Raw genomic sequence first — 27,738 nt, forward strand, 5'->3', positions numbered from 1 at the left:
CCATCCATGATAAAAGTGCTCCACACCACACGGCTCTGGGAGGTTAATAAAGGCCTTCTGAAGCGAAGCGATGCATTCGTGTAAGAAAAATATCCATATTTAAAACTTTATTGGCTAAAATAACTAGCTTCCGGCAGACGGCTGTACGCATCGACTTACGGCGAAAAAGTAACACTCTTCCAAACGCTCCAAACCAGCAAGTTTTTCATTCATCTTTGACACAAATTATCTTTTTGATGAAATCTGAGATATTTCTGTCCCTCCATAGTCAGCTACGCAACTACCACTTTGATGCTTCAAAAAGTTCATAAAGATATCATAAAACTAATCCATATGAATTGAGCGGTTTAGTCCAAATTTTCTGAAGAGACACGATCGCTTTATATGATGAACAGAATGAATTTAGGCTTTTATTCACATTCATCAACTTAGTTACCCATTACTTGTGGTAACCGGAAGCTCAAGCATGTTTGCTTGACATATGAGAAACAATGAGGTTCATTCTCGTGTGTTATGCCGTACATTGAGAACCAGTGAGTTCTTGCGCATCAAGCATGTATACGGTTGAGCTTCTGTTTATGTCTGCATGCAAATTATATAATGAAAGTTGTATAATGTGAGGAAGATCGGCACAATTAACACCATCAGAAAATGATGTTGAAAATGATACTTCAATATAAGCCTAAAGGAATTTTCCTATTGTCTTTCTATATGACTTAAGCCTGATCTCACCTGGTCAGCAGATGGTGGAATCACGGTTCCAGGTGCGATGGTGACTTTCAGGTGCCGTTTGTTTCTTTTCCTCACTGTTGTAGAGGGCTTCTCTCCTTTCGCTTCCTCCTCCTTCTCATCCTTTCCTTCCTTCTTTTCTTCCTCTTCCTCTGTCTTTTTCCGGTGTATTTCCTTCTTCTTCTTCTGTTTCTCTTGAGACAGAGGGGTTGCCAGTTTGATCACCCCGACGATCCCCTCATTTAGCAAAGCCGCAGAGACACTCTTGTCTTTCGGCTTCTTCTTCCGCTGAAAAAACAGTGAAATCAGAGTATTCATTTGCGCGCTGTAATAAAACCTGACACAAGAACCACCTTCCAAACTTATGCAGGTAAAAGGGACTTTAGATGGATCCAAGTGGTCATATAAGATCATTCGGAAAAGGCAACAAAGGGGTTATCAGTGAGTTTAGAGACTGTTCGGCTATTTCTGACGCCCACTGCCTGGATCACACAAAGGAGTCCTTATTCAACAGGCTGTGAGTGTGATTGAATCTGTCAGGTACACAATTAAAAGGCCATTTCTGTCAGTCAAATCACTTTTTACATAGAAAGCAGGTACAAGAACATCATTCACAGTTTCAAGCCCTGAATCAAGGCTTTTTAATATACCCAATGTACATTACCAAATTAGATTTTAGTATTTGTACGTAACGTAGCACTTACACTTACTTGCAGTGATTTAACATACACCCTCACATGACTTAGAAAAGCTACAAAGACTATTCACAGCACTTACATATTGTTGGTTTGATTGTCATTTATAAGCCACTTTGGATAAAGGCACCTGCTAAATAAATGATTCAATGTAAATATCTAGAGTGGACTCACATCCTCAAACTGAAAACTAAATAGAGCACTAAATCAACACCATTTAAAGACTAAAAGAGGATAATGATAGTCTTGACGTCATATGCAAATGCAAGAACCAAAGTGGCAGTTATATTATGGGGGCAAAAATAATTTCTTTCTCCAACAAATGAGGTACAGCCACCAAAAACTATTTGGAAACTTAATTCATAATTAAAAATATATGAACGCCATCATATTAGATAAAAATGATCAAACCAAGCAGCATCTGCACACAAATGATGCAAGTTTTCTCAGAACTAACTTACTTTTCTGAGCCATTTTTCTTTATCTTTAACCAATTACATTAGTGGATGTAGGTAATTTATAAGCCACTTAGTGCGTTTGTTTATAAAAATCTAATTCATACAAAACTTCAAGTGTTTAATTCCTTTATGGTGCCACTGTATCTGCAAGATATTGGATTTCCGAATCAACACAACAGTGCAAGAAATTATATTGGAAAATAAATGTAAAAGTTAAAACATCTCTGTAATAAAAAAAATTAATAAAAAATGCGGTATCCAGAGTAAATTATTATGACCTTATTATTTTGACCATCTGCTCCGTAAATTGCACAAATAAATCTAATTCATAAACTTGCCTTTTCTCTCAGGCTGAGAGATAAGGACATTTGGATCTGTTTTTCTCTCTGTCCACTTGGAGAACAGGGGAGGAAACAGCCTTTTGTTGTCCTATAACAGTGAGCAGAGACAAAGTGTCTCCATTCATGCAGACAGAGCTATCACAGACAATCTCTGACCGGCAGTCTATCAAACCAGCATGAATGCAACAAACCTGCACTGACCACTGACTCAGACTCAATAATGCCATATACATCAATTAATATGTACTAATTTTTTTGTAAACCTTAAGGAAGAAATGCTCAGCTGTTTTTTACTGTGTGCATTCGTATATCAGGTAAACTGTGAGGTTTTGAGATGTTTTACTTGCAAATCAAATCATTTACCAGCATATTTAACCACAAACAATTCAAGTATGTGGCCACATAATAATTTTTGGATCTCTGAAAAGTTGCTGAAAATGCCATTTAAAATGTCATCAAATGGCTTGTTTTACAATACTGGCCTCTAGAGGCTGCTGGGTAAAAAGTATGATCACTAAAGATGTTTGGGATGACTAGCATGCTAATATTACTATTTAAACAGTACAGTGGTGTAAAGTATCTGAGTAAATGTAATTAGTTACTGCACTTAAGTATATTTATGGCTTCTTTGTACTTTCGGTATCAAATATATTAGCCAACTTTACTTGACTACATTTGTAATTGTAAAGTCATGCAATTACACATTTTGCATGGCACCTAACTTTTTCTGCAGCAGTTCATTTCTGTTCCAAAAGAAGCAATATCAGCATCTACAGGGCATTGAAGGTACTGTATCTTGTGCGTTTTGCCCTTACTCACCCAAAGCTGTCAACAAGGCTACTTTATATGAATGCGAGTGCATCAGGAAGTTGCTGAATCACAGGTGTTTCCTTTTTTGAGAAGAGGACGTGGCTACAGCCTGTGATGAGGCTGAAAACAGCACATCCAGTGCAAGTAAGCTTTGACTCTAAAGTAAACCAATATTCTTCCTAATAAGTGTCTTGGAAACGAATGCACTTAAAGGTTAAAATTCTGTTATTAATTACTCACCCTCATGTCGCTCCAAACCCTTAAGACTTTTGTTCATCTTTGGAACACAAATGAAGGTCTTTAGGTGAAATCTGAGAGCTTTCTGTCACTTTGATGCTTCAAAAAGTTCATTGACATCGTAAAACGAATCCATATGAATTGAGCAGTTTAGTCCAAATTTTTGAAAATACATGATCGCTTTATATGATGAACAGATTAAATTAAGGCTTTTATTTACATATAATTTAACATTCATCAACTTAAACATTAGTTGTGGTAAACGGAAGCTCATGCATGTTCGCTTATATGAGAACCAATGAGGTTCATTATCGTGTTACACAGCACATTTGAGCTTCTGCAAAAGCCAATTAGGTTAATTATCGTGTTACACAGGCACGTTTGAGTTTCCACAAGAACTAATGAGGTTAATTCTCGTGTTACGCAGCACGTTTGAGCTTCTGCAAGAACCAATGAGGTTTGTTTTTATGTTATGCAGCACGTTTGAACTTCCGCTAGAACCAATGAGGTTCATTCTCGTGTTACGCAGCATGTTTGAGCCTCTGCAAGAAAGGTTCAGTTGAGCTTCTGTTTATGTTCGCTGATCAATGAGTATATGTGAATAAAAGACTAAATTAAATCTGTTTATCATATAAAGCGATCGTCTTTTTATTTTTGTGAAAATTTGGACTAAACCGCTCAATTCCTATGGATTAGTTTTACGATATCTTTATGAACTTTTTGAAGCATCAAAGTGGTAGTTTTGTAGCTTTCAATGGAGGGACAGAAAGCTCTCAGATTTCCTCAAAAAGATCTTAATTTGCGTTCCGAAGATTAAACGAAAGACTTACGGGTTTGGAGCGACATAAGGGTGAGTAATGTTAAATTACATTTATCTGTCAAAGATACTAAAGGCAGTATAACTATGTTCCTTTTTAGCAAGAAATGATGACTGCAAGGATTTTCAATCAGGATTTAGACCGTACCATAGTACTGAGACAGCTCTCATTAGAGTCACAAATGATTTGCTCTTGTCATCCGATCGTGGTTGTATATCTTTATTAGTGTTACTCGATCTTATTGCTGCATTTGACATCACAACATTCTTTTAAATAGACTCAAAAATTATGTTGGCATTAGTGGAATTGCACTAGCATGGTTTAAATCATACTTATCTGACCATTATCAGTTTATAGCAGTAAATGAAGAGATGTCTTATCGATCAAAAGTTCAGTATGGTGTACCACAAGGCTCAGTACTAGGGCCGTTGCTGTTCACTCTGTACATGCTACCCTTAGGAGATATCATTAGGAAGCATGGCATTAGTTTTCACTGTTATGCTGATGATACTCAGCTCTATATTTCTTCACGCCCTGACAAAACTTACCAATTCACAAAATTAACAGAATGCATAGCTGCTATATAAAAAACTGGACAAGTTTTTTATTTCCTACTACTTCATTCTGAAAAAACGATAAAAAAACGAATGCTTAATAAACAATCTACAGCTGGTCCAAAATGAAGCAACTAAACTTCTTACCAGAACCAGGAAGTATGACCATATTACTTGAGCGAGCTCTTAACGCATTATTGTCCTTCACATCTATTGCGATCTCAAAATTCCAGCCAGTTGATAATACCTAGAATATCAAAATCGACTACTGGTGGTAGATCCTTTTCCTATCTCGCACCAAAACTTTGGAACAATCTTCCTAACATTGTCCGGGAAGCAGACACAGCCTGTCAGTTCAAATCTAGACTAAAAACACATCTTTTTGGCCTAGCACACACATAACAGACTTAATTGAATTCAATGTTAGGCTGCATAGTTTAGATCAGCCGGAACCGGGAACACTTCCCATAAATCCTAATGTACTTGGTACATGGATGGCGTCTACGCTAATATCTCTCTGTTCATCCCGAGGTTTACCGCAGTCTGCCGGATCCAGATCTGATGAAGGACCAGCACCTGGACACGACAACAACGCAGTCCTGAAGTGTCAACTAGTCTCTCCACCATGGTGGACCTGCACCATCCCAACGCACCCTGAAGTACCAGCCACATCAGCCCTGTGAAGGCCTCATCGACACGACAGCCATCGGCACTGATCCTCAGTAACTCGTCTCCATACCGGCTTGATGACTCCGACTTCTAACCAGATGGAAATGGATAAATACTCTGAATGTTCTGATCCAATCTGACTTCTGACCTGTAATGCTGCCCGAATCATAATCATACACTGTTAGTTCGTTGGCCAGAGGAGAACTGGCCCCCGACTGAGCCTGGTTTCTCCCAAGGTTTTTTTCTCCATTCTGTCACCTGATGGAGTTTTGGTTCCTTGCCACTGTTGCTTTGGCTTTTGGCTTGCTTAGTTGGAGACATTTAATATTCAACAATATTATTGATCTGCCTTACGGTGGACGATGACGCAATTTTCTTCTAGAAACAACTTTGTTGTATTATTTTCATGTTATCACTGTGAAGCTGCTGTATTTTAAAGAGCTATATAAATAAAGGTGACTTTACATATTAAATAATAAATAAATTAACTTTCCCTTTAAGACAAACATCATATCGGCATCATTAATATGGTAATAGATTGATGACGTACCTGGCTCTGGTGTTTTTTCTTTGACTGTTTCTCCATGGCTGAAACAGAAACACAGTATTAAATAAAATAAAGGAAGCCTCTGTGGAATATTAAACTCTATGAGCTCTGGCCAACTGAAATACTGATTACAAATGAATAATGACAAAAGCTTCTCAAGCGTGTGGCATGATATTGATTGAAACATTTCAGTACACATGAGGTTTGTTTATTTGTATGAAGATGAACAGTAGGTTAAGTTTGTGTCCAGCTGTCAAAACTACTGTCATAGTAAACACTCAAACAGCAAGTTAGAGCCTGTTTGAACCTTAAATCCAATCCTTAGAAATAAAAAGTCAAGTTATGTGAACTGATTCTTCACTCTTTCAAGCTCAAATGCATGTCAGACCCTCCATGTTTCTCGGATTCTACATTTGTGAAAATCTACAGGAATGGGTTTCATTTATTCAAAGAATACATTGCTGACAGTCTTCACCGAAGGCTACAATTATACATCTGATTGAACAACAATTGCTTTGTGGTCTTTCCCAAGTGGGTCTTTTTAAAGCAATTCAGATCTTGGTTTGGAAAATTGCCGAAATCTGCAAAGGCTGCCATTGCGTAACATCACAGGGAACATATAATTTAGGGAGAATGCTTGAAAAATAGTAAACCGTGATTTGAGGATTCAGAACGCCCCTTCAGATGACGTCAAGAAAGAGTGAACACACAACTCAACCACTTAAGCATCCTGTGCCCATTGAATGCAGCCAGTCATGAAAAACCGGCATTGTTTCCACGGTAAAAACTTTTGTTCTTCCTCGAACAGTCTGGAATTCCTACTGATCTGGAAATAGCTAAAGAACATCAGTAAGAACTGGTTCCAGATCAGCTGAGTGAGAATAAAAGCAGCTGTATTACCTGAGAGATATCTTTCCAGATGGGAGGTGGAGCTTTGGTTACCCCAGCAACAGAAGAACAAGCTCCAGACCAGGACGGTGACCAAAACCAGCACGATCACCCAGAACAGCCGGGCCAGAGCCGGGTACTCCAGGGCCCAGTCCTGCAGCGCGTCCATTCTTAGCCACTTTTCCTTTTCCCCTCTCTGTCTACTCCCTCTTTCCTCTCGTCTAGCTCCTGTGGCTGCTTCTCAGTGGCAGATGGGCAACAGCTGTTTAAGGCCACAGCCCACGTCAGCTCTGGAGGAGTGCGTATACGAGTGTGTACGGCACTCGCAACGCTGCCTGGAATATCCAGCAGCCACTCCCAGGGCAAAACATCTCTCACTCACACACACCCTCATTTCACTCAAACTCCGAGACCTGTTGGTTAATGGTAGGTAGGAGCAGAGAAATGCACCCGAGGCGGTTTAAAGCGACAACATAGTTCACGCACTAGGAGTGCGTGTACAAACGCAGAGATCATAGAGGTTGTTAATGTAAACAGTGGCCTCAAAATGTATTTGGACACTTGAGTCACACTTCAGAAAAAGATCTTGAGGGGAAATAATGACATACATCCACTAAAAAAAGACTTGAGTTTAGTCATTGCTAAAATGCCTGAGAAAAGTGAAGTTAGTTCTGAGAAAAGGTCTCTAGAATCATTTGCACATTTTAAGTGTGACTTCACTTTTTAAGGCTTAGGGTGAATCCCAATTCTCTGTCTTATCCATTACCCTTAGTTTTGCACGTTCACGTGAGAGTAATGGCTATCCCAATTCTCGTTTTAATCAAGGGGTAGGGCTCGATTTCAAGTAAGCTAGCGAAAATGCTTGGTTTTAAGGGGTATCTACCACTTCCCCTTAGCCCTACCCTTCGATCAAAACGAGAATTGGGATAGACCTTACTCTCACGTGAACGTGCAAAACTAAGGGGAAGGGGTAGACAATTGGGATTCACCCTTACTATATTCGTAATAAGGCAATTTTGATATGTCTTAAAGTTACATAAAAAAAATGTAAAATACAATGTTGTACAATACAACTTCTATTGCAAAAATGTTTTGCTGCTATTGAGGTGGGATACGGGTAAGATCAGGGACAGGTTTGGTCCCAGGTTTGGGGAAGGGACAGATAATTGAGATTCACCCTTGCTATATTCGTAATAAGGCAATTTTGATATGTCTTTACATAAAAAAATGTAAAATACAATGTTGTACAATACAACTTGTATTGCAATTTTTTTTTTGCTGCTATTGAGGTGGGATATGGGCAAGATCAGGGACAGGTTTGGTGGTATGGGACAGGTAGGGTTAAAGGGTAAAGGAAAGGGTCAACATTTGGATGTAATTACAAGCAGGTATTATGCAAAAACATGTAATAAGTGCATTATATCATAACTAAATGTTAATACGTAGCTGTTAATAAAAAGCAAGTCCACAATTTATGACAAAACATTGTTCTCTTTCCCATTCAAAAATATATTTGATGATTTTACAGAAAGGTATATATATACAGTCACCATTTTGATGAATGTACCAAATAGATCAGCTTCCATGAACAACATGCATTCAGTGAGTACAAAACACACACTTTCCACAAGCATTTTGTCTGGACTTTGGATGAAGCATAAAAATAACCAAAGGAAAGTCTGTTATTTAGAAGAAGCTGGTAATTTATGAATCACTACAGGATCTTTCCATCGCGGTTTGCTTCTTTGACAACACACATCCTGTGTTTTCAACCTCTAGCCCAAAATTACCTGGTCCCCTTCAAAATCAAACACAGATGCCCAACATTCCTAGGTTTCAGCTTGTAAACACTGCAAAATCAAGAATGTTTTAAAAGAGGAGATGATCAGTCATGCAACTGGTAATGAATGGTTTGTGGCCGTCTATGGGTGACTAGCCAAACAGTGGTGGAAAAGTTAGTCACTGTTGCCACCTAGTGGATAAAACATGAGCTGAAAATTAATAAAGGATTTCATTACAGAACTGATTCTGGGTTCCCAAAATGTATGACCAATGAATTTGTGATTTGAAATTACTTTTCACCATCTGTGATGATCGTATACATTTAGAACGGTTACTTAAAATTGCACAATTGATCAAATATTTGGGGTCCGCAAGTTTTTGTTTTGAAAGCAATACACAGGTTTCTTGTATACAAACAATACCGGATGCGCGCGCATCCAAGAGGCAAGACCGCTATATGTTATGCCGAGTTCTGTAAAAGAACATTGTAATTAACGTAGATTTCGCATTGTTTGTAAATTCTTGTTGACTCAATAATAAACTGCAATTTCAGAGTTGGATCTGTTTGCTTGTGTTTCATTTGCATATTAATATAACATTATGTAAAAAGTTAGTTAGTTGACTAGTATGAAATTGTCCAACTAAGTTTGCGAATCATAAAAACATGACATACCCTATGCATTTAGGTTAGTTTACAGCACAACAGCTCCGCGTCATCTCTGCTTCTGCTAGATATAGCCGTAAAGACTGTCGCTTTCTGCCTCTTAGATGCGCGCGCATCTACGTTATGACGTTGCACAGAAACCCGTGTATTGATCATTTTATTCAGCACATATGCATTACATTGATCAAAAGTGACAGTCAAGTCGTGTTATAAAAGCATTCAAATAATACTGTTATTTTGAACTTTCTATTCATCAAATAATCCTAAGCATATTAAATATTAAGCAGCACAACAGTTTTTAACATTGATAATAATAAATGATTCTTGAGCAGCAAATCAACATATTAGAATGATTTCGGAAGGATCATGTGACTCTGAAGACTGGAGTAATGATGCTGAAAATTCAGCTTTGTCATTACAGGAATAAATAACACTTTCAAATATATACATTTTAATAATATTCAAATGGAAAACAGTTATTTTAAATAGTAATTATGTTTCACAATATCACTGATTTTTTACACAATTTAATCAAATAAATTCAGCCTTGGTGATCTTATAAGACTTTCAAAAAGTTACAAAATCTTACAGACCCCAAATTTTTTTAACAGTATGTGTATATTAGTTACAGAAATGTCCAAGATTATTCGTTTGCATAACTTTTCCAGGCCTGAAAGTCACACATTTTCAAATTCTCTAATATTTCAGTACTGTAGGAACCATGGTGATGGAGTGAAAAATAAAGAGAAATAAAAGTGAAGTGTGTAGTTTCTCCCATCCCAATTTTACTGTGCACAGAAAACTAGCCATTAAAAATGTTGCTGAAGTGTCTCACAAGACAAACATTGGCTTAAAAGACTAGACTGGAGCAGGAGCTGTTTGACCAAACAATAGTAGAAATAAGGGAGCGTTTGGAAAGCCCAATAATGACAAAATTACACACTTTACCTTTGACCATTAAAGATTTCAGATTTGTAGGATCCTTGAAAATGTGTTCAAAAACACACTTTCATTGTGGAGTTATGATGCTCAAGACAATGACTCGCATAAGAAAAAAAGAAAAAAGTCCTTTGAGATTACACAGAACTGGAATAATTCATAAAAACTTGCCTGGTAAAATCCTTCCATACAGAATACATTATTTACAACAGCATACCGAAACTCCATAGCTTTGTCATGCTGGAAATGTTGGCAACAGTCTTTCGTAGAATGATCCTATTATAAAACATGGCTAGATAAAAAAAATGTTAGTTAAATACTAAGATGAGGTTGAGGAGTATAACAGTAAATCCACTCTTTGCCTTGTGCTTCCGGTCTAATAGAAGCCAGTTTCTTGACCCGCCCAGTTCGGTGTCTAGAAAGATAATGGAGGATCATTAGTGGCATAAAAGATGCAGCATATAGAGCAGAAGTTTACTCAAAACAATTTCTATTAAATGTGTTTGACATAAATAATTAAAATGCTCTGACTCAAGCAATGTCTCCAGAGTGAAAAGCAAGCAAAATACAGGACAGCAGAAGAGACATGACATGAATTGCTTTGCTGACATAAGTTCTGGGCCTTGATTTGGGAGTGTGCGAGATATTTAGGGGAACTGTATGCCAGCTAATGCTGGTTAATGTTCAGTTAAGGAAAAAATGCTTCAACGCTTTAAAGCAAAAGTTTCCCAGCACACTCATTTCATGACGGTAATGATCCCAATGAGGCCCGTCTGAAGGAAAAACTCATTACTACAACCCGTTTTGTTTGCTTTGAGTCTGGTACCTCGTTCCTGCTGCTGTGACTGATCTTCTTCTCGATGTTCATGGCCAGCATCTGACTGCGGAACGACAGGCTCTTGGTCTTCTCGATCACTTGTTGATACGGCGACACGGCGTTGTTGCCCATCACCACGTGACCCTGAGTAGAAAACACCCATTAGAGAGGAGCAGTGTACTGAATAAGACTCAAACAATGCATTTATAAATTATCAAATAACTTTTCTAAGCAATATAATGAAAAAGTAAAGGCTTCAGGGGATTTGGGGCTTCAGTCACTTTGGTTTTAAAGTGACTTGCAAAACTTCAGAGAACTATTCTTTTACTAAATTATAGTTCGTATTAGGGGTGTGCGAAATATATCGTCTATGATAATAACGTAATTGTTGTGCAATCTGACATTATGGAGTATGTCCCTCACTTTGAAAAAAAAAAAAAAACACGCCTATGAGTTTTTAGGGGATAATAATTTCCGAAGTTAAAGAGAATTTCATTAAGTTACTACAACCTAATTTAAAAAAAAGCCAATTAACAGAAATTTGAGTTTAACTTACAGATGATATTAAGTTGATGCACTGGTAATGATCAACATTATTATGTCAACAGAACTCTACAAAATAATGTTTGCAACTTAAAAGGTTCAATTAAAACAATAAATTATAATTTTTAACTTGTAACCATGCATTTATTTAAGATGTGGTAAAAGGTCCCCTGAATTACTTTTTGTAATTTAACTTATTGATTAAATGTAATAATTTGACATAATAAATGATGCATTAGCTACATTTAATTAGGTAAAAATGCAGATAATAGGTAAAAATCCAGTACATAATAGTACATAGTACATATTGTCAATACCACACACCCCTTGTTCCTATATCAGCAATAAAAGCACTATTCATTGACAAACACACAAGAAAGGCAAGTAAACGAGTTGCTTTTCCCTTTAAACTCCATAGTTAAAAAGCTCAACCAATACAAAAAAAAAATGCCACGCTCATGTTTCCGTCTTACCCTGTAGATCTAAAATCTCTTACGCACTTGCACACATTCAAACTTCGCTGACTGCACACAATGGTCAAAGATGTCAAACCAGGCATGACTCGTCGTGAAAGCAAGTTAGAAATGCACAAGCACAAAGGAATACATTTATGAGAGGTACTGCTAACATGAAGACGACTCCAGAAGAATATAACATTCATAATGTATAATATAAAGTTGTATGTTCTTTTGGAAACACTTCACAATAACATTCAATACTTAATGCAATAGCTTACGTGAAACAATTCATATTTTTAAATTAATCTTAATGATAATTTCAACAAAAACAATTTTAACACTTCAATAAATTAACATTAGTTATTGTATTATGAACAAAATGAACTACCAATGAATAACAGAATGTTAAAAAAATTACAGAAACCTAGATTAATAGTTAAAGCTATAAAAAAAGTTGCTTTTACTAATATTAATGTTTATCTTTATTGTACATTTTTACTTGTGTAAAATGGGAAAGAGCAGTTTGGACATTCTGCTAAACCGACATTGTCACACCGAAATAAAAGAAAAGGGTAACTTGCAATAAGGCCCCATTTGTTAATCCATTAACCATAAATCCGTTCACTAACTATCAATGACCAATATATTACTATGACATTTATAACTTAACATTAATATTGGTAATTAATAAAATAAAAAACAGTTGTTCATTCTTCGGTCATGTTAGTTTACAATCTAATATCTAATATTAACATTTTGATTTTAAAATTTTAAAAGTACATTTTTATCAACTAAGAATAAATGGTGCATAAGTATTGTTCATTTTAAGTTCATGTTAAATAATGCTATCAAATGAAAGCCCACTTGTAAAAAATGCTGACAAAAAAAATGATAGGTTTGAAACATGAGGGTGCGTAACTGATTTTTGGCTGAATTAACCCTTTTAAGGTTCATATTGAGCTAAAAAAATAAAAAAATTAACGCAAGACTAAAAAAACTGCTTCAGGCTATGTGTACCATATTTAAACAGTGTACCAACAAAAAGCCCTCTTTCACTGTCAGAGGGCGTCTAGTGCGTCTCAAACGAATGGGCTTTGTGTTTGGACATGTGTTCTGCACCCCAAAGCTCGCTCACCAGTTTGGAGTCGATTTTGGCATCCAGTCTGGCATTGCGGATCAAGTTTACGATCCATCTCTCAGCCTCCTCAGGGGTCATATTCAGCTTATCTGCCAACATGCTGTCCAGAGACAGGAAGAGCGATGGATGAGAGGGAGAAAATGAGAAATGCTGAGATTGCCTAAGGTCAACAACAAGCTGTAGCTCTCCTCTTCAAACAAGAGTTCAAACAGTCTCAGTGAAAATCAATCAGTGTAATAAACACAAGCAGATGACATGAATTAAGATGGACCACCAGGTCTATGATTAAATGTGAACACAACAGAGTTCCTAAATAGAGGTGTTCAAAGAAACTTTTAAACAATGATGCTTTTTTGCATTTCGTTGCTTTTTGAGCATGAAAAAGGTCTGCAAAGTAACAAAGTCCACTCCAGTAAACACTGTTTCTGAAATCCTTGAAACGGGTCGATTGTAGTCTTGAGTATTTGTCTGTGAACGAACACGTCACAATATTCCTCGTTTTAATAATAAAAAGTGGTGAGGCCTGGTTCTGTTGCATTAGTAGTGTGGTAAGGGCCGTGACTTTTCCGAAACACGCTTGCAGTTTGGTTGACCAATCACAACACACTGATCCAGCCGACCAATCAGAGCACACTGCGCTTTTTGGAAGGAGGGACTTCAAAGAGACAGGAACTAAACAGGGCTGCATTTCCCAAAGGCATCGCAAGCTCAAGTAGATCAACTTAGCTCACGATGCTTTTGAGAAACTCAGTCCAGAGCGTTACTGACAGACTTGAAAGAGAGGTGCTGTAATAATTTTTTAAAAAATTGAATATAATAATAAAAATAAAAAATTAAACATTCAAGTATGAAAACCTTTTCTAGTAGACCTAGGTCAACTATAAATAACTCTAATTGTATCTCAATGATACTAAAATAACATGTAACAGTTGTACTCTCCATCTAGCTATCCTTAGCTCAGTATTCAGAATGTACACCATTGTGGTGTCTCTCAGCTTTTGTCAGATTTGGCTGGGGTCCATTGATCCTGGCAGCGCAGTGAATCCTCGCAGCACGCTACGCTCTTTTTACAGCGCTAAGAGGATTAGCGCACACTAGTCTATCAGGATTCATCCTAGGGGGGGGTTACCTGATGCTGATGCACTGATGGATCCGGCAGAACGTCTCGAAGATGAACAGTCGTGCGTTTTCAATGAAATCCTCCAAGCAGGCTACCAAGAAGAAGTCGTTCACCAGCACCTTGAAAACAAATGTCCAATGATGTGCTTTAGAAGTTGTGTAAATATTGTTGATGGTCCACTGAAAGGCAAGAAGACTGAACTATGTACTTTATAAAAAATAAAAAGTCACTTAATTTGACATCAAAAACATATTTTTTATAGAAAATAAAATTTCTCCAATAAACCTTTACAGTAATGTGTGTGATTTCTCACAACAGAATTGCCATAATAATAGTCTAAAATATTACAGTATATATATAGTATATTATTTCCGAATTCCGAATTGAGCAAATGATACTAAAATCATTATATATACCGGTATATATATATATATATATATATATATATATATATATATATATATAATACAGTATATATAATATATTTATAATAATAATAAATTATAATCATTTAATTATAACTATACATAATTTTTGAATTATATAATATTAATATATTAATTATATTAATTGTATATGTATATATAAAATACAATATATATCAAATGTTTATAATATGTTATAATACCGGTAATTAAAAAAATATATAGTTCATTAATTGTATAATAATACTATATTAATTTTATAATATGAATATATACACCGTATGTATATATTTTTTTCTTTTATAGACAAATCCCACAGGCGTAAACTGAAACGGTGTTGAAAAGGCAGTTGAGATTCTGTTTTCACAGGTCTGAATGCTGAACGCTCCCTCTGGCCACGTCTAAGAGAGGAGCTGCCTCATAACTGTAGGTCTGAGAACTGACAGCAGAAAGGCTTTGAAAAGCCCAGTGGGAAACAGCATTAAATTACAGTAGACAGGGATTTGCAGTGGATGAATAGACATATGGCTTCAAGCTAAAGGATGAGTGTTCTTCTCAATGTATGCCTCCAAACGACTCAAACTGAGGGAAACAGTGTTAGTTGGAATCACAGGGATGACAGGCCTGGTAACACACAGCGGGTGGTGATCTTACCGACTCGCACTCCCTCAGTTTTTTCTGGGCGCTGTCGAAATCAAAGTTAACATAGAGGCACTCCACAAACTCTGTGATGGGATCCTTGTATGTGTATGACTCCTGTTGAGAGAGTGAAAGCAGAGCGAAACATTAATCTCGTGCTAATTTGACAGCGAGTGCCAAAGTCGGGGGTATAAATGTGGCGTCGCCCCAAGAAGCACTCTGACGAGTACATTTAAAAAGAGACGCTAATTCACAAACTCTGAATCAATACTTAAAAGGAAGCACATTTATGAGCGTAATTGAATGTGATGATGCTTGTCGTGATAGAAACCTCAAAGGAGAATCTGTGAGCTCATTCATCTGAACCACAAACAAGAAGACAATCTTCAAAACAACCTGAACTCAGATAAACTATATCGGCTCGGATGCACTACTTCGGATGCACTACTTCGGATGCACTACTTCGGATGCACTACTTCGGATGCACTACTTCGCCTTCAGAGAATATAGTTCCCAGTATTTATACGGTTAAAATATGTCTGTGTCTCATCTGACTTTGTTTTTTGTACACTGTGACTATACAAATCACAACATGTAAATAGGAAAATGTTTGCGTTATTTTGTCACTTACTTGGATTAGTATGCTAGCTGCAACCATTTACATCCAGTCTTTGTGCTAAGCTAGGCTAGCGGTGGGTGCGTCAAACAGACTTATAGCATGCACGGAGATGAAAAAGGTATGTATGGACTTATCTAACTCTGGGGGATAAGGTGAATAGGCTAAAGTCCCAAAAAGTCGGAGTGTTCCTTTAAAGTACAAGTCAATTAACCAACTTTTTTCTTTGCTCAATTTGCACACTGAACTCTCAAAGAAGAATTTAACTTTAATGTACAAAAACATATGGGGTTATGCCCCCGATTCCCCCTAGAGAAACACAGTCTAACAAAATCCTGTGGGAAACACTGGACATCATATCACGCCCATTGCAGCGTCCATATTTCACGCAAAATTTACACGGCATCACTACCGTATATACCCCACTAGCCATTCAAAAAATCCACCGCCTAGTTAAATCTGCGGTGATCATGCTAACCTGTTGGATGACTTTGACCAGGTCTTTGAGGACCTGTCGTCGTTTCCTCACGTCCTTGTTGGTAATGACGGCTGTGGTCAGGTAGCGCAGAATGTGGGGGCACATGGTCTGAATTGCGTTCAAGTACCTAAGAAACAGACAAACATCCCTCAGTAATGTAAAAAAAAAAAATCTTCATCACAGTTTAAAAGCTTGGGGTCAGTAAAGTTTTTTTTAAAACAGAAAATAGTAAATGTATATTTTTGTTCAGCAAGGATGCATTAAATTGTTTATTGATATTTATCATGTTAAAAAATATGTATATTTCAAAGTATCATGTGACACTGAAGTGAGTAATGATGCTGAAAATTCAGCATTGCCATTATTTTTGACATAACTGTGTATTTTTTATCAAATAATAGCCTTGGTACCCAATTCTCTCAAAAACATTTAAAAAATATTACAGAGCCCAAACTTTTGAACTGTAGTGTATATGTTTTATGTAGCAACAATAACAAATAGGCTATAATTTTTTGATTTTCCAATAACTGAAATATTCCAAAATTAAATAATATTGAATCAGAATCTGAGAAACTGAATCAAATAAATTCAAGAAATCAGTACAGATATGTAGCTCTAAAAATCAATGGCAATTATAAACCATGAGAAAAAAAGATATTTTGTCAAAAAAAAAAAAAAAAAAACTGATTGGTTCCTTTTTTTTTAATTACAGTGTATCATCTTCAAAGTGCTCAGACTGAGCAACGCTCATTATATGGTCATGCAAACAAGCACTGTCCCCCTAAAAATATAACGCGTTCAAGAGCAAATCTCATTAACAGTGAATATTCCAGCTATTGATGCAAACACAACACACACATCCTGGCAAGTCCCTTTAGCAAGTGACAACAAAAATGTGAATGCAAATGTGGTGTGTTGCATTCCTACATTCTTTAATGAGCAATTTGAGAGTGCTTGTAATAACAAAGAGGCAATTTGGTGTCGTCGTACTCACTGGGGCTGATAGAGGAACAGCTCGATGATGTTGTCTCTGCCTTTGGGGTGGTTAAAGAAGACAAACAGAGACCAGTGTATGAGCCACGTCCTCTGCTGCAGCGACTGAAGAGGGGAACTCACCGACTGAACCGTGGCAGGAAAGAAAAACATGGTTTCATTAAAAATATGTCAACGTTGCTTCAGCCTTCTGTCATATCGTTGACGTTACATTACTAGTACGGACTAGCAAAGCAAGCGAGGCCGCAGTAAATCCACACACATCCGTCTTTAACTGCACTGCAAATAAAAATTCCAAGCATTTACTTCTCAAAGCTGATGCAATGTAAATGTCATCCTGGTCAATTTTGTGTGTATAGTAGGGGTGTAACGGTACACAAAAATCACGGTTCGGTACGTACCTCGGTTTTAAAGTCACGGTTCGGTTTATTTTCGGTACAGTAAGGGAAAGAAATGCAAACATTAAACTGCAGGTTGTTTATTACTATAAACTTTTTTTTAACAGTTTGTTTACACTTTTTTAAACACTTTTTAATAAAATATAATAACATATATATAAAATAAAAAAAGAATAAGAAATAAAATACTGCTGCAAAGTTCTCCACTAAATAAAATACTCTCAGTCTCAAACCAATATCACATAATAAAATATAATGAAAAATATAAATATATAACTATGATTACAGTGCAGCATTACCAATCCCAGCTTGTAGGCCTGCTCATATTTAAAAATTAAGGCTGGGAATCGATAAAAAAAATGAACTAATTAATTGCACAATTTGCTGTTATAAATTGCAATTCCTCAAATATATATAACTATACCAGCTCAGCAAATAGAAGTGTACTACTGAGAAATTTCACCTTATTTGAGCGGACTTTGCTTTTCCAGTGCGTGATCGGTACATGATTGGAGTGTTTGGGCCGTTAACGACAGAGCAGAACGCGCAGCGCAAACACGGACTCGAACATTGAGCAGAGAGCGCAGCGGGCCGACACACACACACACACACACACACACACACACACACACACACACACGGAACGGAGAGTGCGGCGGCGCACGCAGAGCGGAAAAGCTTTTTTTCGCCCTGCAGTCTATTTCATTGGTTTAGGTTACAGTGACGACGGGTAAAACACTGGTAAAACTTTAGAATCAGCTGCAGGGCGGGATTTACGCTGAACGCGGAGACTTCCGCCACTTAATATGTTTGTGTGGAAACACGAAAATGTACCTATGTTCCGCACACAAAATATTGCATTCAGTCATTCGGTACACACGTGCACCGAACCGAAAGCCCTGTACCGAAACTATACACCCCTAGTGTATAGTTGATCTAATGCCTGATGTCTGCTAGAAGACTGTTATATGTGAGCTCAAAGGAACACGGGTAACAGCAAATGAACCAGTGGGAAGGATATTGGATTTCTCCAGCTGATGAAATACAGCCGCAAAGCTTCTATTATACAGGGGAGACAGAGGATTGAAGGATGTCGGACAGACGTACGTTGTTGTCGATGGTCTCTCGTAAGCGGGTCAGGTCCTCCATGGCCGCCTCCCAGTTCTGCATGAGGATCTCGGACGCCAATTTTCCCCAGAGAGAGCTCAGAGCGTTCCTGTCCGTGGAGGGAACCTGGGACATGACAACAAAACATATTGATTTTGTTGGTATCAATTTTCTGCCAATTTCCACGATGAAATTTCATCGATCCAGCTCCCACAGCTATACATTTTTCAGATATACTGTTGCTTCAGCGTTGATGAAAATTGTCACGTCTCGACTGGTTAGGACACAATTTTGAACCCACAACTGACTTTTATTTTATTTGGAAATCATTGTGAAACATTTTTTCCACAAATAACTAAATTATATATATAAATATTTGCAATTTAAATAGCAATAAATGTTTTCTATTTTAATATATGTTAAAGCTGAATTATTGATATTATCAGCAGACAATTCTCCTGTCCTCATTGTCACATGATCCTTCAGAATTGTATTCATTTTAATGTGCTGATTCGGTGCTCAAAAAAACATTTTTTTATCACTATTAATGTTGAAAACAGCTGCTGTGCAATATTTTTTGTAGAAACTGTTATACATTTATTTTTATATATAATTATTTTTTTTTAAAGAATAGCATCAAATTGAAATCTTTTGTAACATTATAAATATCTTCATTGTAAATGTTGGTTAATTTAACAGATCTTTGCTGAATATTTTTCTTGATTTTTTGCAAATAAATAAATTACAAATCTTACTTGTCCTGAACTTTTGAACAGTATAAATTATTTAAATAACACCAAAACAGCTTTGCTTATATCAAGATATGTCTGCTAATATTTTTTTGAATAAATAAATATATAAATTATATTTAAAAAAAGATCAGACATATACTGGTATAAGCAAAATTATTTTTGCATATCTAAAAAATAGCAGTTGCATAATATTTTTGTTTATGTTCCTTTAACGATCTTTCTAACCATCTCAAGGTACTGTTACTGGTTGTCTGTACAAGCAAATTATTAAAATCAAAACACTTTAACTGTTAAAACACTGTTAAACAAATTAATTTGCTTCTATTTTCTGCCAAAGACAGTCATTTCAGAGTCAATTTCACACTTCACAAATCAAATTAACCAAAAACAAAAGATAAACACTAGCAGTCTTGCTTACATGAACAAGAACACTTACTAGCACACGGAAGAAGTAGAGATACTCCGCAGCCCCTGAGTAGTTGCCACACTCATACTGGAATTTGGCGTAACGGTAGAGCGTATCCAAATATTCCTGACGAAACTGAGGGAGAAGAATACAGAGATAACGCAAAATGGCAGTAAAATGAAATATGCAACGATGCAATAAGCTGTTAATTAGCTTCTCTGAAAATAAACAAGGAATAATTGGTTATAGTTTGAGGTATGTTGCAAAACTTACACTATGTTTGTCTGCTAAATATTCAAACAGCATCCTCCCATCTCTAAGGGAAAAAAGTGCATCTTAGTAGTGACTTTGCATATGTTAAGCCACTTGCATGACCAAACACACCAGATATTGTATTTCAAGGTGCAGTGCAGTTATATGGTGACAGCAGACCTGGTGGACTGCATTTGTCTCTGAGTCTCTGGATCTTCAAACATCTTCACTATGGGTTCAGTCTCAGACTGGAGCTGCTTCAGCTGGGCCACCACTGTGGTTCTTTTCTCCCTTAAGGCTACACAGAGAGAAATTATTACATGTAATAATATACATGAAATATATAGTACCGATCAAAAGTTTGGAAACATTATTATTTGTAATGTTTTTAAATTAAGTTTCTTACGCTCATCAAGCCTGCATTTATTTGATCAAAAATACAGAACATACTGTAATGCTTTGTAATATTTTAAATGATGGTTTTCTATTTTTATATTCTTAAAAATATAATTTATTTCTGAATTTTCATCAGCCATTACACCAGTCTTCAGTGTCACATGATCCTTCAGAAATCATTCTAATATGCTGATTTGATCAGTTTATTATTATCAATGTTGGAGATAGTTGTGCTGCTTAATACAAATTATATTAATATAATATTAAGTATATGAACAACATTAATTAATACTAATATTTATGTTTTTTGGAACATTTTATCAGGATTAACTGATGAATAACAAGTTAAAAAGAACAGCCTTTATTCATAAATAGAAATATCTTTTAACAATATAAATCTTTGCTATACCTTTTTATCCATTTAACACATTCTTGCTGAATAAAAGTATGAATTTCTTCTTTTTTTTTTAAAGAAAACATTACTGGGCCCAAACTTTTAAACGGTAGTGTAGCTTATATTGTTAAAAACATTTTCTAATTTGAATAAATGGTGTTATTTTTTTTTACTTTTTCTTCATAAAAGTATTGGAAAAAAGTATCACAATTTAAGCAGCACAACTCTTTTCAACATTGACAATAAACCAGCACATTAGAATGATTTCAGAAGGATCATGTGACACTGAAGACTAAATTAATGATGCTGGAAATTCAGCTTTAAATTCCCAGAAATAAAATATATTTTGAAGTATTAAAATATAAAACCATTAATTTTTATTGTAATAATATTTCACAATATTAATGCTTGATGAGCATACGAGACTATTATAAAAAACATAAACAAATAGTAATATATCCAAATTTGTGACAGGTACTGTATAGTAACACACTCTATTTGATGTAAAAATCTTAATTACATGTAATTGCTCAGTCAATGTTTCAAGTGCGGAAAGACTTCAATAAAAGTGCTTGTAAACAATGTCAGGTTACCTTACATTTAAGTTACCTCAGGAAAGCCATTCAATGACCATACACCTATCAGTTAGCCTAGCTAGAAAAATCTCTGTCTGAAGAGGAGCATTTTGCTAATTATATGCACCCTTACACATTTTACATATTCATTACATTTGAACTTAACCTGTTCATCAACATTTAGGACTTAAATCAAAACATAAGTAGCCTATATATATAATATATCTGGCTGGCCTAGAGATTGACACTAATTTCCCAATTTGATTTCAATTCACAAGCTTGCGATTTGATTCAATTCCAGATATACAGATAGCCTATGTTTTTATTTAACTCTATTTTAGGTGAGAGGGGAAACACTTACAATGTGGAATTTCTTTGTCAGGAATAAGGTTCTTATAAACGTCCATGGCAAAATCCACCATGTTCGTTTCACTGAGAAGATCCAGCTTTCCTTGGAGAAGTTCTTTCTCATTGTAGATCTGAGGAGACAATAAACATCAGATTTAACAGCACTAGGCTATATCAGGATTTCTGAATATATGACAGACTTTAAATTGAAGAGGCATCATAATAACATTTAAACAGACATCAAAGTCAAAGCACTGAAATACTATCTTACATAAAGCATATTATTTTCATCTCACCACAAACAAGTTAACGTTAGGCTAACTGTTACTTTCGTTGTGCCAAGTGATGGTATCACACAGTAATGGTATTTTAACATATAGCCTACCACAAACAATTAATAATGACAATATTTACGTATATGGTATACGTGTTACTTTGAAGAATAGCATGGTGTTATTACAACAAAATAACACTATGTCCAAGAATAATATCAAGTAGAAATAAAAAGAGATAGGAGCTCCGAAATGTATGACAGCTGATCTGCTAAACAAATAAATACAAAACAAATAAATAAATACAAAACAAATAAATATGTAATGCAATTATCCCTATAAAGAGGTCATTTCTGATTTAATATCAGATAAGAAACCCAAATAATATATCCAGACCAGCTGACTTTCCGCCACACGTGGCGCTGCACGATTAGCGACTACCAATTAATTAAGAATATAGCTGAGTAACGAAGTATTTACTTTACACTACTGTGGTTTATATTTTACCTCCTTGACAGAAAGAAATTCCAGCAGCGGAAAGACCAAATGTCGGTCTAAAAAATGCGCAATCTTGGTGGTCAGATCGTACTCCGCCATTTTGGAAACGGAAATGAGCTTCTAAATAACTTTATTCACCCACTGAAGAGACAACAGTGACCTGCTGCACTCCACAAACACTCTCAGTCATTCCCTTTAGTTTATTGTTAGTATTAAACTGTTAATATCCTCATGAGACCCAGCAATGGAGTTTTTTCCTCTGTAAATGACATTTAACAAATTTCTTTGAGACCATTTATAAGCCACAGTTTTGGCTTATTGACTGAATGACTTAATTCAGCACTTATGGGAATATGATCATATTTTGTAATTATAATTTAAATCAGACTGATTTTCATATTGTGTGTCATAATTTAACATCTCAAGACAACTTTAGTGGGGTTTCAAATCAGAATATGACTTTCTGTTTTGAGACATGCAGTTTCATAGGCCTATATGTCCAGGACTTACAGCATGCATCAGGCATTTTAGGTGAAGAAGTGTATAGAGAAGAATTACATATTCATATTTCTAAGAAATATGAGATGTGAAAATGTTGCCAAGTTATTGTTGTAGGCTAGCTACTTTTTTTTTCTTTCTTTTTTTTTTTTACATGTTGCCCAGGGAACACATTAATATGCAAATTATAGACAACCAAATGGGAAAACTAGATTTTGGCCATGTTTACACATATTATGTCAAGTAAAATAATAGACTTTATCAAATATATTCTCTAATATATTTCATACCATAGTTGATACTCGTTGTACAAAATAGTGTTTGAGCATATTTGGTCAAGGAAGAAGTTTCTTGGAGCTGTCGAAGTCCTGAAAAGCCTGATTTACATTAAACACCTAATGCAGGCACTGTATGCATACAAAATGCAATATATATATATATATATATAATACAATATACAAAAAACAGCTATAGCTGTTTTACAGAGGACAAGTTATAGAAAAAATAGAACCTAGAAATAAAAATAGAACCTGGAACCTAAAAATATATTATAAAAAAATGTATACAAAAAAAACATTGTTTTAATTATCGCGGCTTGTTTTCATTTCCTGAGAATATATATTCATAATTTATTTCGCAATTTGTTTCTAGGCTACTCCAAACAATGTAATGATTTGAAAAAAAGAAGAAGAAATTTACAACACTTTTTAGGTCTCAGGAGGATATGGGATCCACTTTAAACAATATTTGTGTCATTTTAATGGTAACACTTTACTTGAAGGGGTGTGCATAAGACTAACATGACACCTTCATAATCATGACATAACACATGTCATGAATATGAAGGAGGTTGTATGCATGTTTATGACAACTGCCATTAAGTGTCATTTGCTCAATTATGACATTTATAAATCAAATGTGACATTGTTTGAGATGTCTTTGTTATGACAACTTGAACCAATACATCATAACCTGTTAATGTCTTTGTCATGACAACTTGACATTACCAAGACAACAACCTGTCATAAATATGTCTGAAAATGATTAATGATCAAATAGTCCAGGCGTTTTAGGAAAAAAGGGTGAACAAATTGCAACAGAATCAAAATCAACTGATTTTGTATCCTCCATATGTCCTGAGTAGGCTAAGGAAAAAAAAGCCCCGTAGAATCCCAGGGGAAAGTTCCGAAAAACACCCAAATATATCCTATTCATACGCCTATTCATTATTTTTCTCACATGAATAGGGTAAAAAAATTAACCTTTAGATATCACCATGAAAATTACTGAGTTGATTACTTATAAAAAGACAAACAATTGGGAGGGACCTGAGGGACAGCTTGAGCATAGTGACAGTTGACAGTGGACAGTTGAGTGGACCTTGAATTAATGACTGACTGAATCTCTGAATGTTTTAAAAACGCTGTACCCAATGTTTAAATCTGTTGTGGTATTTATGCAAATTAGCACATCTGTAATTAGATTATGCACCGTTTGTCCATGTTAACAAACAATTAAAAAAAATGTAATACATTTTTTGTTTGTCTTGATATAAGTAATCAACTCAGTAATTTTCATGGTGATATCTAAAGGTTAAATTTTTTACCCTATTCATGTGAGAAAAATAATGAATAGGCGTATGAATAGGATATATTTGGGTCTTTTTCGGAACTTTCCCCTAATGGGATTCTTCTGGGCTTTTTTCCCCTTACTCAGGACATATGGAGGATACAAAATCAGTTGAGTTTGATTCTGTTGCAATTTGTTCACGGTTGACCCCCATTTTGGCTTAAAACGACTGGACTAAAACTTAAAAACCCACTTAGCTTTATGGGTTTTACATTACAACATTACATTAAACTGTCATGTGATTGGTTTTGACATTGGCTGCCATGAGGCCATTATAACTCTGTCAGGAATATTTTTCTTGACCTTAAGTGGTACACATTGAATTTGTCATTAAAATGAAAAATATTGTAATGTTAACCCATAAAGCTAAGTGGTTGCTTAAGTTTGATAATGAATCTGCTATGTCATGTTTATGACATATTTATGACAATTTATGTTGTCTTGGTATTGTAAAGTTGTCATAACCAAGACTGACAGGTTATGATGTATTGGTTTATGTCAAGTTGTCATGACAAAGACATCTCAAACAATGTCATATTTGCATTAAAAATGTAATAATTGAGCGAATGACACTTAATGGCAGTTGTCATAAACATGCATAAAACCTTCTTCATATTTATGACATATGTCATGTCAAGATTATGAAGGTGTCATGTCAGTCTTATGCACACCCCTTCAAATAAAGTGTTACGTTTTGATGATAGTTAGTAATAACTGTATGCTGTGTCGTTCATTTTATGCAGAAAAATCTTTTTGTTTAGTAATTTAAGAAAGTATTTTCCCAAAACGGTATACCAAATTGAAAGTAATTATCAAGCTCTGGTACATTTTATTCATTATAACCTGATATTTACACAATAGCACGTTTAGCAGGTTGCAAAAGATATAAAGTTGAGATTTAGTGTGAGATTGCACGTAACTGGGGAAAAAGCTCAAATAACAACTTCCCTAAAAAAGATACTGTAAGCAAAATTAGGTGACCTGTTTTTTCCTTTCCCAAAGGAATGTGGTGGTGCTATACTTGCAGTGTGGGCAAAAGATTTTGTCCTTCAACACTTTCTGTGTGATTGTAGATATTTCATATGCACTATATGGCGAACTTTACAACCTCTATTAAGAAATATAATTTCCATCTGAAGACTGTGAGTGAGTTTAATATTTTATACAATATGTAATGAAATACATCGCAGGAGGGAATTATGGACTTTAGAAAGTATGGTTTCCATGGTAATTTTGCAAAGGTTATGCATTATCTCCATGTAAAAGGATACCTAAATGAACAAAGGACGAAACAGATTGAGTGATCTGACTCTCAAGAAGACTCTTGTTATGATAGACATATCATCATTCTCAGTTAATTGGTAAATTTGTCATGCTGCTCACTCTGTTAAATGCCACAGTACATCTTTTGATGTTTTCTCTAGCATTAAATTAAAATATGGCGAAACTTGAAAGAGCTGATTTCAAAGAAGCAAAAGGTCTAGTAAACGCACTAACACTCAAGTCTAGTGTGGCACATTACAATTCATTTCAAACAGGAGGTGATCTTACCAACTTTAAAGTGGGCTAATGAAAAATACTCAAGATAAGAGCATATCAATTATAGACAGATATAATCTGTGGTTTATTTCCTATAAAATATCATTAGCCCAGAGTGACAGTATTGGACAGTTTCTGTATTGGTGGATCTTGCCCTGAAAATGGTATTGTTTTGCAGATTAAATTACATTCAAATTTATTTGTATAAATGAGACAAATTAAAACATATTATGTAAACATTTTAATTTGTTCCCCAGGGTTTCAGAATAAACATGTCCTATATTAGATTACTCTACAGCCTATTAGTCATCACAATGAATATTTCAACCCATGCTGAGTGATGATCATGCAGAGATACAAATTTAACTGCAGTGCATGCTGGGTGTGTATAATATATCAAAACTACATGAATAAATCTTCATGGGACCACTTAGTTTAAATTTTTCTTTTCATATTAATTGGATTTAATGAAATAGGTTATTTTTTTGACAACTCTACTTGTCAAACTACTACTACTACTACTACTAACAATTATTATTATTAGTACACTAAAAATGTTTTTTTTTTAAAGTTGAAAATAAAATAAAGATTATTTGAGTACTTTCTTCAAAAAAATACGATTTAAGTCTTTACTTCAAAATTTCATGTTTAATTCAATTTGTTACTTTGTCATAATTTGTGAAATGTAATAGCAATTAGCAAAATCAAAATTGTTGCTACACAATTAAAATGATTAATTGGATGATATTTGCCCATTTGAGATGACCAGCATCAGCCAACAACCAAACATTTAAATATGTATTTATTATAATTTGTTAAAATTTAAAATGCATGAATTAGTTTTAATTGCATACTTAAAAAATGCAAATTTTTTGGGAATAATTAAATTATAAAGTACAATGAGCAATAAATAACTAATGTTCATTTCCTTACATTTGTGCACATTTCTTTTTTGTTTTTAGATTACAGAATAGTATTTATCTATTTTACATGTATTTAGAATTACATTTATAAATAATTTAATATTAAATATGTACTGAAATATAAAAACAATCTCAACATAGTAGACATAATTCAGCATCTGTCTTTTCGATGCCTATAGTGTAGCCGTTGTGGCTGTGATTTCTGGAGCAGTTTTTTACTGATATGAATTTTCATCATATGAATGGATGAATTACGGTGCACTGCAGACGTTGAATTCAAGATATAATAAAACATTGTGATGTGGAACAGAAAATAAATCTCCATGGTAACTCTTGGTAACTCATGGTAACTCAGTTATTCCGATAAATGTGACAGATATCATCCATAGCCTT

General features: G+C 35.2%; 2 protein-coding genes across 2 annotated transcripts in view; both read right to left on the minus strand.

Moving 5' to 3' along the window:
* LOC306987443 (uncharacterized protein) overlaps positions 1-7,083 on the minus strand; it is a 54,471-nt gene extending 47,388 nt beyond the window's left edge. Inside the window, exons 1-3 of the mRNA XM_079591718.1 lie at positions 6,759-7,083; positions 5,862-5,899; positions 733-1,017 (exon numbers count right to left, since the gene is read on the minus strand). Of these exons, the coding sequence (XP_079447844.1) occupies positions 733-1,017; positions 5,862-5,899; positions 6,759-6,915 (480 nt within the window). The 5' untranslated portion in view covers positions 6,916-7,083. The remainder of the gene's footprint in view (positions 1-732; positions 1,018-5,861; positions 5,900-6,758) is intronic.
* Positions 7,084-8,242: 1,159 nt separating this feature from the next.
* eif3eb (eukaryotic translation initiation factor 3, subunit E, b) lies at positions 8,243-22,885 on the minus strand. Its single transcript, XM_079592057.1, has 13 exons — positions 22,766-22,885; positions 22,000-22,117; positions 20,454-20,571; positions 20,295-20,337; positions 20,052-20,156; positions 18,864-18,989; positions 17,360-17,484; positions 16,366-16,492; positions 15,287-15,388; positions 14,217-14,326; positions 13,085-13,187; positions 10,958-11,092; positions 8,243-10,546 (listed from the first exon to the last, which is right to left on the minus strand). Exons 1-13 carry the CDS (start codon positions 22,853-22,855, stop codon positions 10,508-10,510), a joined length of 1,341 nt encoding a protein of 446 aa, XP_079448183.1. The 5' UTR covers positions 22,856-22,885; the 3' UTR covers positions 8,243-10,507.
* Positions 22,886-27,738: the final 4,853 nt, after the last annotated feature.

The sequence above is a fragment of the Phoxinus phoxinus genome (assembly GCF_949152265.1).
Source record: "Phoxinus phoxinus genome assembly, chromosome: 19".
NCBI lineage: Eukaryota > Metazoa > Chordata > Actinopteri > Cypriniformes > Leuciscidae > Phoxinus > Phoxinus phoxinus.